At 43.0% G+C, this 16,508-nt stretch overlaps 1 protein-coding gene across 1 annotated transcript; it reads right to left on the bottom strand.

Moving 5' to 3' along the window:
* Nucleotides 1-1,936: 1,936 nt before the first annotated feature.
* Nucleotides 1,937-14,557, bottom strand: LOC145725631 (cytochrome P450 4V2-like). The gene is made up of 12 exons (XM_081974441.1): nucleotides 14,478-14,557; nucleotides 14,264-14,427; nucleotides 14,098-14,207; nucleotides 13,947-14,040; nucleotides 12,283-12,468; nucleotides 12,152-12,221; nucleotides 11,975-12,101; nucleotides 11,746-11,895; nucleotides 11,539-11,607; nucleotides 11,318-11,486; nucleotides 11,086-11,265; nucleotides 1,937-2,147 (listed from the first exon to the last, which is right to left on the bottom strand). Exons 1-12 carry the CDS (start codon nucleotides 14,483-14,485, stop codon nucleotides 1,978-1,980), a joined length of 1,497 nt encoding a protein of 498 aa, XP_081830567.1. The 5' UTR covers nucleotides 14,486-14,557; the 3' UTR covers nucleotides 1,937-1,977.
* Between the last annotated feature and the right edge of the window lie 1,951 nt (nucleotides 14,558-16,508).

The following is a 16,508-nucleotide window of genomic DNA, read 5'->3' as shown; positions in this document are numbered from 1 at the left end:
TGCGTAAATGAAAAAATGGAAAATATTTCTGACAAGAGTCAGTCTATTAGTTACCAGCAAACATAACGATAAACATCACCGTCTAGACCCTTCTCATTTTATTTATCAAAAATTAAGAATTTCTAAATAAATATCGTTTGAACAAAAAATGTTGTGTACACTTCGGCCGTAAAATAATTTTTTCGTCCTCAAGATAGAAAAAATACCATTTCGCGGCCTAGGTATATAAATAACTATTTTGTCAGGTTTATGGTAAATTGAACGTATAATTAAGGTAAATGATACTTGTTAAGGAATCGAATGAAGCAAATTTAATGATAAAATTGCTTATTATAGGATGTCAAACAACAAAAAGTGCATGGACTTGCGTTCGTAGCTTTCAATTTCAATAATCGTACAAAAAACAGCAATACGTTACTTTTTAGTTTACCTGTAGTGCGTTTTAAAGTCGAAAAGAATCATATTGGTAATCGACATTATAAAAATCGGTGTTAGGTTTAAACGTCGATTAATCGGTTATGAAAAAAGTTATTTGTAAAATGAAAGTAATTTAAACAAGAAATTCACAAGAAAACTAAAGATGAGGTACTAAGTTTTTCGTTGAGTTTACATCCACTTTCCAATACATAGGAAAAACGAAATGTAAATATTATAAATTCCAAAGAGAAATTCACTTTTTGAAAATACAGCATGTTGTAATATTTTTTTCATTAAAACTTTATATGACATGTGGTTGATAGATGTAGTGTAACAAGTAGTGACAGTTTTTCAATTTTTGAATGATTGTGACTTTTTTATTTGAACTCTTATATATTTCGCTAAAACGCCATTAGAAAGAAGATAAAAAATACTACAAAATGAGCCAAAACTGAACTCTCTAGCTCATCATGTTATCGAGATATTGAATTTCAAAAAGTAGTAAAAAAAGACCCTTAATACCCCCCCATTCTTTCGATTTTTTTAAAAAATGAAAAATTTTAAATTGCTTTTTTGTACTTGTTGGACTTAATTTAAGGTCCTTTGGTTTAAATACGCTCTTTGGTGGGCATTGGAACCCTCCTGGAGCAAAATAAAAAATTGCCAAAATTGCACTTTTTGCAAAAACGGTATTTTTTTAATTTTTAAATAATTGTAACTTTTTTATTTGAACTCTTATAGATTTCACTAAAGCGACATTAGAAAGAGGACAAAAAATACTACAAAATGAGTCAAAAGTGGCCTCTCTAGCTCTTCATGTTACCGAGATATTTAATTTCAAAAAGTAGTAGTACTTATTTCCCCTAATTTAAGGGTTTTTGGTATAAATATGCCCTTTGCTGTGCATTGGAACATTTCTGGAGCAAAATTAAAAATTGTCAAGAGTGCACTTTGTGCAAATATGCAATTCTATATTTTTTCTATTTTTTTTTAAGAATTTGCATCTGTTGAGTGGAACCTGCCTACTTACAGCTTTGATTATGTCTTCCAAGTTGTTTATTTTAAGTGGAACACCCTGTTTATTATTATATTTCTGAATACACCTATTGATTTCAAGTATTTTTCATATATCATAATCTATATCTATTTGCAAGGGTTTTCAAGATATTGACGTTTCATAAATGACATTTTTTCAGATTTTTTTTAAGCATTTTCAGATCTATCATTTGATTGAATTTTGACAGGTGACAAAATATTTATAGTCTGTGTGTAAATTTTCCAATACGATCACGAAATAGATCGCAAAAAAAGTTCAGATAGGAACATGCAAGTCGTTGTTTTGCTCAATCTCATTCTGGTTGGGAGCTATGACACTCCAAAATCTAAAAATGTCATTTTAAAACCTCCATATCTCGAAAACCGTTGCAGATAAATAAAGGTTATGATACTGTATATTGACCAACAAAACCTAAACTTTCAGTTAAATAGTTAGTTTGAAGGAAATTTTAAGAAATCAAACTACCAATTCACTTTGATATATTAACATTCATATTACGACTATTACATTTTCCAAACTCTCTTCTTGAATCTAACTCTGCACGCATCCACTGGTCTTACCGATATGTCCATTTTAACTTTGAAAGTTTCCACCTTTCCATCAGCATCAATTTCAAAACGTTGCAACAAATTGCAGGCAAATACCTTTAAAACGTACATTGCCATGGTTTTCCCTATAAAAATCAAGAAAAACCGATCAATTGCAAAAACTAATAAAAACGACGATATCTAAATAAATTAAAGTGACACGAATAAATCGATTCAATTTGTTAAGTCGACTCAAAAAAATATCAGAAGCGAGAATTTTCGCGATAAGCAATCAGGAAAGTTTCAAACCAATCAATCTCGGAAAATGCTCCCATTAAAAGCCGTTAAAGAGCACGTTACATCTAAAGGGTGTAGCGCTTTTCTCGCGGTTTCCTTCGGTTACGTTGCCTCGGGCGCCACCTTCGTTATTTATAGTGGCTGAAGGTCCACTTTGCGGTACCTGGGTAGCCTTTAGACAGCTGGAGAAAAGTTCCAAAGGGTTCGGGAAGAAAACAAAATTAAAACAACTGTTTTCACTAATTGCACTGTATTACGGCTCTCAATACTTACAGTAAATACCCACGGTAACGAATACCCCATGAAACGGAAATTACCTTATACGGTGGTACGGGGAAAGCGTGTAACGATAATGAAAACTACCTACGGACCCTTCACTTCTGATTAGCCTGACTACGGTAGATTAAAACACGGTAAAAGTACGGCGGTACGGTACGGTTATGTAAAACTGACTACTCGGCGCCGGAATTTATTCCAAAAAAAAAACCCAAAGAGGCCCAATTACGTGACCAGCGGTGTTCACGCCACTCGACCTAACCTCTAGGTGCCTCTCCCCGATTCCCCGGGGTTCGACAAATAGAGCCTCGGTTGCACACTGTTTCCCCAAGCGTGCAACAGAGGTTTTAAGTCTCGTGACGTTGCCAGTCACACAGCCGCTAATCCCTCCAGTATTCCCAAACCCGTTTACTGCTCCGTTTCCCCGGAGCTAAGCAAACGAGTCACAGGATTCACCGTTCCCGCTTGCTACACCGTTTCCCCGGTGTTCAACAAACAGGAACAGGACCAGAAGGATTACCTAACTGTTTTCACCAAAATTAGTAACTGTAGCCGGCGCCGTCTTATCAAAAACACCCTCAAACAGAAAACCCCGGAAAGCTATAGGAAATGCCCCAAACGAAAATCCCCTGAAAGATACTGAATATGCCCCAATTTACAGTTTATTATATTAACTACAGTTAACGGTACGGGTTTAAACAGCAAACGGAACAAATACCGGACGGTCGGTATGTGTCTATTTTTTACTTACAAGTTCGCGGAGATAAGAGATAACGGTCGGCACGGATCGGCTTAGCAGGCTGATTTCGATCTTTGCTGATCGAAGAATCCCTATTTTCCGGCTCGGGGCCTTCTTTTATACACAAATCCCACGGTGGGGGCTGTCAGTGGCGGCACCCACTCTCAGCGCCCACCGAACCATTTCGAACGGCACCGGACGGTCCCGACAAAATCGACGCCACGACGGCCTCGGTCCAGCACCCAGCAGTGAAGGTCACGCGCATTCAGATTTAATCAGCGAAAAATTAGTAACTTCGTTACACACCCCCCCTTCTTACGGAAAAAAAAAATATATATATTTCCCCAACACAATATTTTTTTTTTTATTATTGCGAAAAAAAGCTAAAAAAAAAGAAACTCTAACGTTAGTTAACTAACACTTAACCTAGCTTAACCTAAACTAAAACTAATCCACCAAGCGGTGGCGCCTCTCGGTGCACCCACACCGTGGGCAACCCCGGGACGACGATCGGCGGCGGACGGGAGACGGATCGGCGGGCGACCTGCGGGAGCGCGAAGGTCGCGGTGGCGGCGGAGGCGGCAGCGGCTGTGGGCAGCACCGACGGGTGGTGACACCCAGCCTCCCACACTGTGAGCAAAAAAGCAGCGGTGACAGCTGGCACTCGGTCCGGTAGTGCCCCCGGTGACCGCACCTCCAGCATGAGTCGGGGTGCACCGTCACCCGATGGTCCTCCATCCACCTGGTCTCCTCTCGGAGGCGTCGGATTGCCACTGGGGTCTCAGGTCGGCTCGGCGGCGGCGGCGACGGTGCGTGGCGGTCCACCTCCCGATAGAAGGGGTCACCCCCCGTTGGGACCACCACTAACACATCGGACGATGCGTCACTGTCGCTCATGTCGGCTAATATAGAAAAAAAAAAGAATAAGTGTCGGTACAGGACCCCCGAAACAGAACGAACAGACAACACAATCTACCCCCACAATATTTGTTACCCCCTTTCTACTTTTTTACGGTGTTACCAACTGTTTTTTTTCCGGTGCCCTACGGCGGTGCCTGCGACCGCCTAGGCAGCGCCACGCGCACCCGCGTCCCAGTGGAGCTGGTCAGCAAGACACGGCGGCGCCCGCTGGACGCCGAAAACCTTCCCCCCAACGCCGCCACAAGACCGGGTGGCCAGTCCTTCGGGTCTGGGTACACCACGGCGAAGTCCGCCACCTGGCGGTCCGGCCAAGCCTCCCCGTCGCGCGGCGCCCGACCGCCATACCGTGCCAGCAAGATTTCGGCCGCCGACAGGCCGGGTGTTGGGGGCGGCAGGGTGACGGGTATCAACCTCCATGTCGGCGGCGGCGGTGGCGAGGGCGGAATCGGAGACAATAAGGGCGGCATCGGGGACAGACAGGGCAGCGGCGGCGTCCGGGACGGAGAAAACGGGGACGGCACAGACGGCGGCGGCGTCGGCGGATCAAACAGGTCGGTCGACGGCGGCGGAGGTGACGGTTCGGTCGGCGGTGACGGTCGCGTTGGCGGGGAAAACACACGGTTGTCCGGCTCCCCTAAATCGCCGAGGAACTCGAGCAGTTCCGCTGGCCAATCCCGAAGGTGGGGAAACTGCTCGAAGCAGGGGCGCTTTGCCGGCGGCGGAGTCATTCTCTGTAAACATAGTCGTAAGGTACGGGTGTTTCGGCACATTACCTGCCCACATAATCCCTAAACGGTACAAAAAAAAACGGCACAACCCCAATTACAACCCCCGGAACTCTACGGTACATTAATACATCACCTCCGCAGAACTTAATGGTTTTAAGTCCTTGATATGTATACGGCGGTACCATTTTCCGTTCTCATCCCTTAAGTCGTACACCACCGGTGACACAACTCGTTTTACCAAGTACGGTCCGGAAAACTTCGGGGCTAACTTTGCAGCAAAACCCTTGTCGGCGGATGACAACGGATTTTCCCGTTTCATAACTCGGTCCCCAACTTTACATCTCCATTCTCGTCGGCGCAAATTGTAGTTACGGCTCTGAGCGGGGAAAGCTCGGCCCAGATTAACTCGGACCAACTCATAAACTTCAGCAAGCTTTCGGAGATGTTCGGTATAGCCTTGGTAGTCGGTTTCGGCGGGCGGGCGGTCGTTGGTAAGTTCGGTGACGGGCGGGCGGTCGTTTGTAAGGTCGGTGACGGGCGGGCGGTCGTTTGTAAGGTCGGTGACGGGCGGACGGGACAATGCAGCGGGCGGCTCCAACTCTCGGCCAAAGTTCAGAAAAGCCGGAGTAAACCCTGTAGACTCATGCCGGGACGTGTTCACGGCGAAAACCAAATCTGTAAGATAAACATCCCACTTTCTGTGGTTTTCCTCACAAAAGGAAGCCACCATAGTTTTCAAAGTTTTATTTGTACGCTCTACCGGGTTTGCTTGCGGTGTGTACGGCGGAGTCAGACGGTGGTTTATTCCCATTTCCTTCAGTAAACCACGGAACAGTTTACCAGTAAACTGTGTCCCGTTGTCGGAAATTACGGTTTTCGGACACCCAAAGCGCATTAAGACTTCCTCGTGTAAAGCTTGACTGACGGCCTTGGCGGTAGCTTTGCGGATGGCTTTGCACTGGACCCACTTTGTAAACCTATCCTGAAACACAACCAAATAAGAGTTACCCTTAGAGGACCTCGGTAACGGCCCCACTAGGTCAGTGCTAACGGTTTCCCACGGTTGACAGTTGCGGGACGGTTGCATCTTTCCAGGCGGTTTCTGGGATTCACCCTTAAATCGCTGACAAACAGAGCAATTCCGGACGAACCGAGCGGTATCTCGGAACATCCCTGGCCAATAATAGCGGCGGGCAATGCGGGCTATTGTCTTGGCTATGCCCTGATGGCCGGCGGTCGGTTGAGAGTGGTTTTCATCCAGTACAGCTCTTCGAGCATCTTTAGGCACGCAAACCTTCCATGGATCGGCCATTTCGTTCTCAGTCAAGTCGGTCATGTCCCAGAAATGTCGATAGAGACGGCCATTGCGCACACAAAAATCCGGAAAAGCTTCGGGGTTCTTTTCCACGGCGGTTTTCTTCGAACTGTACCAAGGACAAGGTACGAAGTCTTCGAGAGCGGAAACGGGGTCCACATCGTCTTCAGGCTTGCCTACCGGACTCCTAGACAAAGCATCGGCTACCTTATTAAGTATTCCCTTACGGTATTTAATTTCGAAGTCAAACTGTTGCAAATACACACTCCATCGAGCCAAACGGCCGGACGGGCTCTTTAAGGAGTGTAACCAGCGGAGCGACTGGTGGTCAGTCACTACGGTAAACCGGTAGCCCTCTAAGTACGGTCTCATCTTTTCGGTGCCCCAAACTATGGCCAGACACTCTTTTTCAGTCACGGAGTACTTCTTTTCGGCGGCGGACAGACTACGGCTGGCGTACGCTATGACATGGTCACCATCGGTGTCATGCTGAATTAGAGCTGCCCCTAACCCAGCGTCGGAGGCGTCAGTCTGTAAAATAAACGGCTTGGTAAAGTCAGGACATGTTAATACGGGAGCCTCTGTAAGCCGGATTTTTAACTGTTCAAATGCAGCCTGCTGTTCTTCCTGCCACTGCCAGCGTACGTTTTTCTTTAACAGGTGGTTCAACGGGGCGGCTAATTGTGAGAAATTTTCCACAAAACGGCGGTACCACGATGCAATTCCCAGAAATCTTCGGACGCCCCTCACGTTAGTCGGCGGCGGTAAACTGAGTATTGCCGAGACCTTTTCCGGGTCAGTGCGGATTCCCTCGGATGTGACAAAGTGACCCAAATATCGGAGCGACCGGCGCCCGAATTGACACTTCTCTGGATTCAGTTTCAGGTTGGCGGCTCGTAGACGGTCAAACACCTGTTTTAAAAAGTGTAAATGCTCGTTAAATGTCTCGCCCAGTACTATTATGTCATCTAAATAGGCGAAACAGTACGGCTCTAACTCAGGCCCGATCACACGGTCCATTAGGCGCTGAAAGGTGGCGGGGGCGGAATGAAGACCAAACGGCATTACTCGGAACTGGAACAGGCCTCTACCCGGTACGGTAAACGCGGTAATCGGTTTACTTTCTTCCGTCAACGGTACTTGCCAATAACCCTGTTTCAAGTCTATACTAGAAATGTATCTGGCTCTGCGCAGCTTGTCTAGTATTGCGTTGATAAACGGCAACGGGTACGCATCCGGACGAGACACAGAGTTCACTTTCTGAAAATCGATACAGAACCGGTGCTTACCATCCTTTTTCTTGACAATCACCACCGGCGAGCTCCAAGGGCTCATGGAAGGCTCAATAACGCCCTCTTCCAGCATCCGATCAACCTCTGTGTTGATCACTTCCTGCATTTTCGGATTGCGGGGGTGGTATCTTTGTTTTATGGCGTCGCTTTGTGTCAAGTTAATGTGGTGGTAAATCAGCGGTGTTGTGCCCTCTATTGACTCAAAACCGGGTAGTTCGGCGGCCAAAAAGTTCTGAAGTCGGTCCTCTTCATCGGCGGTTAGCAACAGTTTCGGCGGTGCGGTAAGACCCAACGGACTGCATGGAAGAGGCAGCGGTACTACGGTAACCTGACTGGTGCTTAGATCAATCTGAAAAGCATGTTGTTTTAACAAATCCATGCCAAACACAACGTCGGAAGTGAGATTTGGCAAATAGCTGAGATCTGCCTGCAAACTAAGATCATTAATAGAGACGGTAAGCCGGAAAGCTTCGGTGATCTTGACCACGCCTCCACTAGCGACTTGAGCGGAACTGGTGTGCGGGGTGATCTGTTGCGAACGTTTAGCAACACACAACTCCCTAACGGCGTCACCTATGAAAGAATGAGCTGCTCCGGTATCTATTAATGCCCTAAACGGTGTTTCTAAAATTGTAACAGGCAGGTGCGGACGGCAATCTTCTTTTGTACGGACAGGCAAGGTTTCGGTTTGACGGTGCTGGACGGACCTTGCTGCAATGCAACACCGATCTAGTTTCCCGTCCGGCAGGTGCAATCCCGGCTCAATACACCGGCCTTGCCACAACGGGAGCAAAACAGCCTTGCCTGGTTTCTGCAGGCCGAACGGTAATGGCCTTTTTGACCGCAGTTCCAGCATTGAGGGCCGTTATCCGTAGCCTGTTGGCTTGGTCCGGCTCGTTCTTCGGTCCCAGTGGATGGTCTAGCTGGCGGCACTGTCGTTGGCCTAATTGTCCGGTTTCCTTGATTTTCTGTAAATTGACGGGTGTTAGTAAAATTTCGGGGCCCTGAGAAAGGCCGTGACGACGGTATGGAGGCGGGAATTATCGGCGGCGGCGGTGAGTGCAGCTCCTTGAACAATAGTTCGGTTTCTCGAACCGATCGGGCAAAACTGGTGCGATCCGAAAAATCGCCCCGACGGATTTGTTGGCGGTACTCCGGCAACAAATTACGATAGAGCCACCTCAGCTCTTCTTCCGGGCTAATTCCCCCATGACGGCGGATTAACGTCTGCAGCTCAGTTATATACGCACCAGCCGATTCATTCGGTCGCTGACGTCGCCGACTGATTTCCAGCTCCAAATCTTCGGCATAATTTATGGGGAAGTAGAAGCTGCGAAAATCAGCCAGAAACTGCCCCCAGGATCGCCAACTTCCTCTGTTGTTACGGAACCACAAAGCGGCCTCACCCTGTAACAAATCAGGCATATGTGGCAATAAAACGTCCATGGAAATGCCTTGAGCGTCACAGAGCTCTTGGACACGCTCCACAAATGCAACGGGGTCGTTTCGGCCATCAAAGTACACTTTCCAGTTGTGTACTTGCACATGGGCAGTCGGCGGCGGTACGGTGGTAAACGGGGATCCAGAAACGGCGGGCGGTGAGTGAACGGTCGGCGGCAGGGCAAACGGGACGGCTGGCAAGCCTGTCATAGTGACAGGAGGCGTTGTCACCACAGAAGTACCTGTAACAGTCGTAAAATACCGGGTGGTCGTCGACGTTACGGCGGTAGTGGTTGGCGGTGACAGTGGGTGGTTTGGAAACCCAACAACCGGTACTGCAGGAAACGCAAACTGTTGCAAGTGTGGGGACGGTGTTGCCACACCCTCACGCATGTAACGCACCAGTCGTCTACGCAACATTTCCACGGTCCCAGTCACATCCAGGCAAAACTTACTGAGTTGACCCTGCAACTCTTCCTTTTTCAACCCGTAAATCCAACTCACCCTCACGTCAGTCGGTCCCGGTACTACTGACAACTCCATGTTGTCGCTGTCTCGACCCTCGGTCACTCCACCAGCGGCCCTGTCTCCGCTGTAGCCTTCCTCGTCCATTTCTCTTCAGCTAAAGAAAACCGGCAAAAGAAAAAAAGTCTATAATAAAGGAAAAAAAAAAATCGGTCCCTGCTCGGGCGCCAAATTTGTAGCGCTTTTCTCGCGGTTTCCTTCGGTTACGTTGCCTCGGGCGCCACCTTCGTTATTTATAGTGGCTGAAGGTCCACTTTGCGGTACCTGGGTAGCCTTTAGACAGCTGGAGAAAAGTTCCAAAGGGTTCGGGAAGAAAACAAAATTAAAACAACTGTTTTCACTAATTGCACTGTATTACGGCTCTCAATACTTACAGTAAATACCCACGGTAACGAATACCCCATGAAACGGAAATTACCTTATACGGTGGTACGGGGAAAGCGTGTAACGATAATGAAAACTACCTACGGACCCTTCACTTCTGATTAGCCTGACTACGGTAGATTAAAACACGGTAAAAGTACGGCGGTACGGTACGGTTATGTAAAACTGACTACTCGGCGCCGGAATTTATTCCAAAAAAAAAACCCAAAGAGGCCCAATTACGTGACCAGCGGTGTTCACGCCACTCGACCTAACCTCTAGGTGCCTCTCCCCGATTCCCCGGGGTTCGACAAATAGAGCCTCGGTTGCACACTGTTTCCCCAAGCGTGCAACAGAGGTTTTAAGTCTCGTGACGTTGCCAGTCACACAGCCGCTAATCCCTCCAGTATTCCCAAACCCGTTTACTGCTCCGTTTCCCCGGAGCTAAGCAAACGAGTCACAGGATTCACCGTTCCCGCTTGCTACACCGTTTCCCCGGTGTTCAACAAACAGGAACAGGACCAGAAGGATTACCTAACTGTTTTCACCAAAATTAGTAACTGTAGCCGGCGCCGTCTTATCAAAAACACCCTCAAACAGAAAACCCCGGAAAGCTATAGGAAATGCCCCAAACGAAAATCCCCTGAAAGATACTGAATATGCCCCAATTTACAGTTTATTATATTAACTACAGTTAACGGTACGGGTTTAAACAGCAAACGGAACAAATACCGGACGGTCGGTATGTGTCTATTTTTTACTTACAAGTTCGCGGAGATAAGAGATAACGGTCGGCACGGATCGGCTTAGCAGGCTGATTTCGATCTTTGCTGATCGAAGAATCCCTATTTTCCGGCTCGGGGCCTTCTTTTATACACAAATCCCACGGTGGGGGCTGTCAGTGGCGGCACCCACTCTCAGCGCCCACCGAACCATTTCGAACGGCACCGGACGGTCCCGACAAAATCGACGCCACGACGGCCTCGGTCCAGCACCCAGCAGTGAAGGTCACGCGCATTCAGATTTAATCAGCGAAAAATTAGTAACTTCGTTACAAGGGCAAAAGTTAATAGTTTGCGCAAGAATTGAATTTCCAGAAGTTTGAAAGTTTGGGATAATACTTTAAACGCCAGCAAATGAGAAAAGTTTGAACCTTTTAAAGATTTACTGCAGATTTTAGCGACTTACCTATACAACCACGCTGCCCAATACTAAACGGAATGTAAGCGTAATTAGGCCGTTTTGCTTCAGCTTCGGGCAAAAAATGTTCTGGGTAGAAAGAGTTGGGTTTTTCCCAATATTCCGGATCCCTTTGTATAGAGAATGTTGAAACTACAAGAGCAGCACCCTTAGGAATAACCCAATCATCTGCAATAAAAATTATTATCCATACTATAGACTTAGGTAGAAAACAACTGACCCAACAGAAAGTCTTCTGAACAATTTCGTGTTATGATAGGAGCAATAGGGTACAATCTCAACACCTCTTTTAAACACATATTAATAAATATTAGTTTAGGAACATCGTCAGCAGTTACTGGTCTTGGAGTATCACCAAGTATATCTCGAACTTCTTGAGCTGCTTTCTCCTTCAAAACCAACATTTTTGCAAAAACTGTTGTAAAATAAATCAAGTTTAACCTGGTATTCTGGATACATTCCCATGCAAACAGCAAAAAACGCAGATATCTGACTGATGGTATCTTCAGCCTATAAAATATTAAACTTTCTATTTTATTTGAAAAATTGTATTGGTTAGTTTATTAAGTTTAAAGCCTAGATAATGTAACGGTTGAGAAAACTGTCTCACGCAACAATCTCACATTTCCACAAAAGGTTGCTACTTACAGCAGTATATAAAGTTAAAATATGATCGATAAATCGTTCTTCCGTAAAAAAATCGGGGTTTTCGTCAGCATAATCAACCATGGAGTCGATGATCGCGTGAAACTGGTCTGGGTTTGGCGTATTCCTTCTGTTGAACGCATCTACCATCATCTATTTCAGAGAAAATTAGCTGTCATAAGCATACTCAAATGTAAACAGATCTTTGACAGAAGGAAAATCAGTTACTTACGATTTTCCCAATACGTCGAATAATCTGCTTGAATCTGTCCTGTTTCTCTTTGATCGGAGTAAAATTGAAAATAAAGTCGACATGTTGCCACGCTTTCACCATTCTAGTAAATGCCACTTCATAAGAACTGAAAGTAATTGATGTCTTTTTTCTGTAGTTTTTTGGGCATTATCTTACCTCATCATTGCTTCATCGAATTCAGAAGTCCCAGTTATCTGACTGCGTTCTTTGGATCCCAATATAACTTCTAAACGACAGTAAATCATCCGGTTAACTTTTATGAAAGTAAAAAAAGGTTTAGAGCTAACCTTTAACGTAATCGCCAATACAAGGGTGAATATAGTGACAGATGTCAAATGCCGGACCTTCCACTTTGCTTTCCATGTTTTTCATGCAAATTTCAATGTGCGTGTTTAGGATATCCAGAGTTTTTTGAATAAAGCTTAAGTCGAGCATAGGTTGTAGTACTTTCCGGTCTGATTTTAAGTGAGAACCTAAAAACATATCAGATTTTAATCATTTTTATACTACTGACACATTTACACTATTTTAAAAAGCGAAATTAGTCAATTAATTCATATTCCAAAATGTTCTTTTTTCTAACTTTTGTAATATTGTCATTCTAATATACAGCTTGGAGAGATTTAGGTAGGTTGGCCAGATTAGGTAACGAAATCTATTACTTGACACTTAGTTTTTCACATTTTTACATATCAGAGGTAATTCGCATTTATTATGCACACAGCTTTTTATACTTTCTACCTAAAATTGTAGTTCTGAGTAGAAAAACTTTCAGACATTTTCAGAAATTCCTTTGGTGGCTTATCAAATACTTTCGAAATAGGCGTTCATATGTACGCTGATGATACACAATTACTGTACGGGTTTCCCCCTGAAATAACAAATAGTGCTATCAGTTGTGTCAACAAAGATTTACAGAGTATTTATAGCTGGTCGAAAAACAATGGACTAGAATTAAACATTAGTAAATGTACCCATCTTATTATTGCTTCAAACAATGTCAGAAATAAATATTTAAATCACAACTTTAGTACTTTGCACATTAACAATATTCCACTTGAGCAAAAGAACACTGCAAAAAACTTAGGAGTTTATTTCGATAGTGATTTAAGTTTCGAGTCACATGTAGACAAAAAGGCGGCGTCACTAATGATTAGACTAAAATGTTTGTATCCCTATATATACCTGTTGCCTAAAGACCTAAAAACTAAATTAATAGACTCTTTGTTACTGTCGCAATTCGATTACTGTAACGTGGTTTACTATAACTACTTAGCAATTGAGTACAAAACCAAAATTCAAAAAATACAGAATGCGTGCATTAGATTTGCACACAATAAATATAAATATGACCACATTACCCCGACATATGTAGCTAATAAAATTCTGAAGTACAACCTTCGTGCTGAGCTGCAGTTCACAATGTATGTGCAAAAAATATTTATATATAAGATACCAAATTATTTATACTGTTACTTTAGGAATAGGTTACACTTACATGGATTAGCGTTAAGAAATATGATACGGTTTGATATACCCCAACACAAGACTGCTAGGTTTAAGAATTGTTTTCCTTATAAGGCTATCTCAATTCTGAACTCACCAATTTACCACAAAATAATCAATTGTTCCAAAGGTTCTTTAAAAAAGTACTTGCATGAAAGCCTATTAGAAATATGCTAAAATTACTAATAGTCATAGAAATGTTTGTCCATATTAGTTTTCAAGTTGTATATGTAATCTGCGGGCCACATGGAAGAACGCACTAAGCGAATGCAGGCCCTTTGTGTATATTTTTTATTGCACAATAAATATTATTATTATTATTATTATTATTATTATTATGTAAACAAAGTTAAGTTGTTTTTCCTGTTACCCATATTTGCATCTTATTAAAATAATATTAAGCAGAATATGTGATCAGAAATATAAAACTGCACAAAGTACTTACCATTGCCAAAGATAAGGCCTTCTCCCAAGAAAATTTTGGGAAACTTATAAATTCCATCAAATTTATGGAAGAATTTTGAAGAAGGCAGAATTTTCTATAATATGCAAATAACGTTATAATGATACATCAAAATATCAAAAAATATTCCAACCTCTACGTGTTTTGGATTGGGTATTATCACCAGCAACAACGCGCCTAACCAAAACCGGATAGGACCTGGTGAATATGCTCTAACAAACTTATGAATTCTCCATAAAATTTCTGAAAAAATGTTTTCCTTTATTAATTATGTAATTGGACAGACAAGGTAATTATACTTTCGTTTTTGCACATTAATAATAAGGCATTGCCAAAAATTGGCACTGTAGGAGGTCCAACCATTTTGGTGGCAGCCAAATATAAATGTCGTCTCTTCCATTGGTATGAAACCATAAAAATTACAAACACCCAAAAGCAAAAGAATAATAAAGACGACGTAACTCTGAAATAAACGATATTTTAAAGCTGGCAATTATGGTGATTACAACTTACCCTAACATGTTCGGTCCTACTTCAAATTTGCAACTAAATAAACTAAATTGGCATGTAAAACGTTTACATACGAAATCATTAAAATCCAACACCACTTGTGATGGTCAAGTAATGCTAATTAGTGAATAAAAAATAAACAGGGTGTTTCACGATAAATGCGACATATTACAACGCTTAGATGCATCAGAAAATAAAACAAAAAGGCAATGTTTTCATAGCTCCAACACTTTTCACGAAAAGAAAAGCATGTTTCTTACTGTTTAAAGATATTGAGTTGGTTGATTCTTTGCTTTTTTTATATTTTTTTTAATCGTGGGTGTATTAATCGTGGAACACCCTGTATACAGTTTGTCATAGATAGATAGATAGATAATAGCTTTTTTTTAAAACAAATAATTACAGGGTAATTATGTTTAAACATGTCAAAGAAGAAAAAATTATCTAGTATCAGTGGATAGATGTATATGTTAGCAATCATATCAAGATGGCGAGCCTACCGTGAGAACTTCACACGGGCTCGTGGTACTTGAGGGCGTCTTTTATCAACCACTCTTGGATGGCGACATATTTATTGGTGTAAAAGGACGTCTTTGGGAATTTGCTAGGCTAAGTTATTTTAAGTGTCCTTAGCATTATTATTGTAACAGATAAGAGATAGGGGTATGTAATATGATACTTGTGAGACGGGTGCTCTTAGGATGTTTAGTTAAGGGATGGCAGAAAAGTGGAGGGCATTCTGATATTCACCAGCGGAGAGAGTGGTATATTGGAATAAGAATCATTAAATTGGTTTAGTACGGGGAAATTTGTTTTTATTCTTCCCTCAATTCTTACATCAGAAGTGGGATAGAACAACTACACCCTCGAGCTAACTACATTAAGTGATACTGTGCTTTAAACCATGGAGGAATTTGTGCAATTGTTTGCCAATTCGGTGAAATCTCTTCAAGAGCAAAACAATAAAAGTGTCGTGTCCACGCCTGTGTCAGTTCCTAATTTTGATCCCCATTCGGATGATTGTGATGTGAATACGTGGTGCATCGAAATGGATAAACTCGGGAATATTTTCGGTTGGTCGGAATACGAATTAGTGGTGAGAAGTGCTTCCGGATTGAAAGGTGACGCAGCTGATTGGTTTGCGAATTGGCAGCCCCCCAACAAGTCCTGGACCGTTTTCAAAGAGGAGTTATGCAGCATATATCCAGCAAAACGGAACTTGAATGACAAATTGCGAAAAGCTAGTCTCTACAACAGCGACCAAGCGGACTCTTACTGTGAGTATGCCAGAAAAAAAATGTCATTAATTAAAGCTTTACCGTTTGACATGTCTGATGAGCACATTCGTGAAATTGTTATCGGGGATATTACTGACGTCCAAGTAAAAACTGCCGCTTTTAATAGTAAATTTGACAGTATTGGGGAACTCATATCTCTTTTGGGAAATTACAAAAAACCAAAGCTAAACGATGTCAGTAAACTCAAACGAAGCAACCCATTTAATTCTAAAATTGAATCTAAATTCAGGCAGAACCTTTGCTATAAGTGTAACGAACCTGGGCATATTAGTCGCCATTGTACGAAACGACAAAAGATCGGTCATTCTAATGATTTGAGTAATCGTAATTTTGATAAAAGTCAAAACAGGCCTTCTTGTACTTACTGCCGTAAACTCGGACATCAAATTAATGACTGTTACCAATTAAAGCGAGACCGCCCTTCCACTTCGCGACAGGTAAATTGTTTTTCAATTGAACTAGACAGTGATTTTTGTACTACGTTCAAAATTCAAGATGTCTCAGTAAATTGCTTAATTGACACGGGAGCCGAATGTAGTTTGATTACCGAAACCATTGTCAAACAACTAGACTGTCATTTAGAAGCCGCCTTTCTAACTTTAAATGGTATTGGAGGGACCACGGTATTCGCAAACAATAAAACGACTTTAAATGTCGAGAAAGACGGTACCGCTTTTGAAATTGAATTTTTTGTTGTGGACAAATCGGTTATAAAACCGGATTGTATCTTGGGACG

The sequence above is a fragment of the Ips typographus genome, linkage group LG1, assembly GCF_016097725.1.
Source record: "Ips typographus isolate SLU linkage group LG1, UJ_Ityp_2.0, whole genome shotgun sequence".
Lineage (NCBI taxonomy): Eukaryota > Metazoa > Arthropoda > Insecta > Coleoptera > Curculionidae > Ips > Ips typographus.
Note: the sequence above shows the minus strand (reverse complement) of the source record. Positions and strands in the feature narration are given on the sequence as shown.

Coding starts and splice junctions, on each gene's coding strand:
- LOC145725631 (XM_081974441.1), bottom strand. Junction 14,041..14,097: donor CCAATCCAAAACACGTAGAG/GTTGGAATATTT, acceptor TGCATATTATAG/AAAATTCTGCCTTCTTCAAA. Junction 11,487..11,538: donor GAATGTATCCAGAATACCAG/GTTAAACTTGAT, acceptor TTGGTTTTGAAG/GAGAAAGCAGCTCAAGAAGT.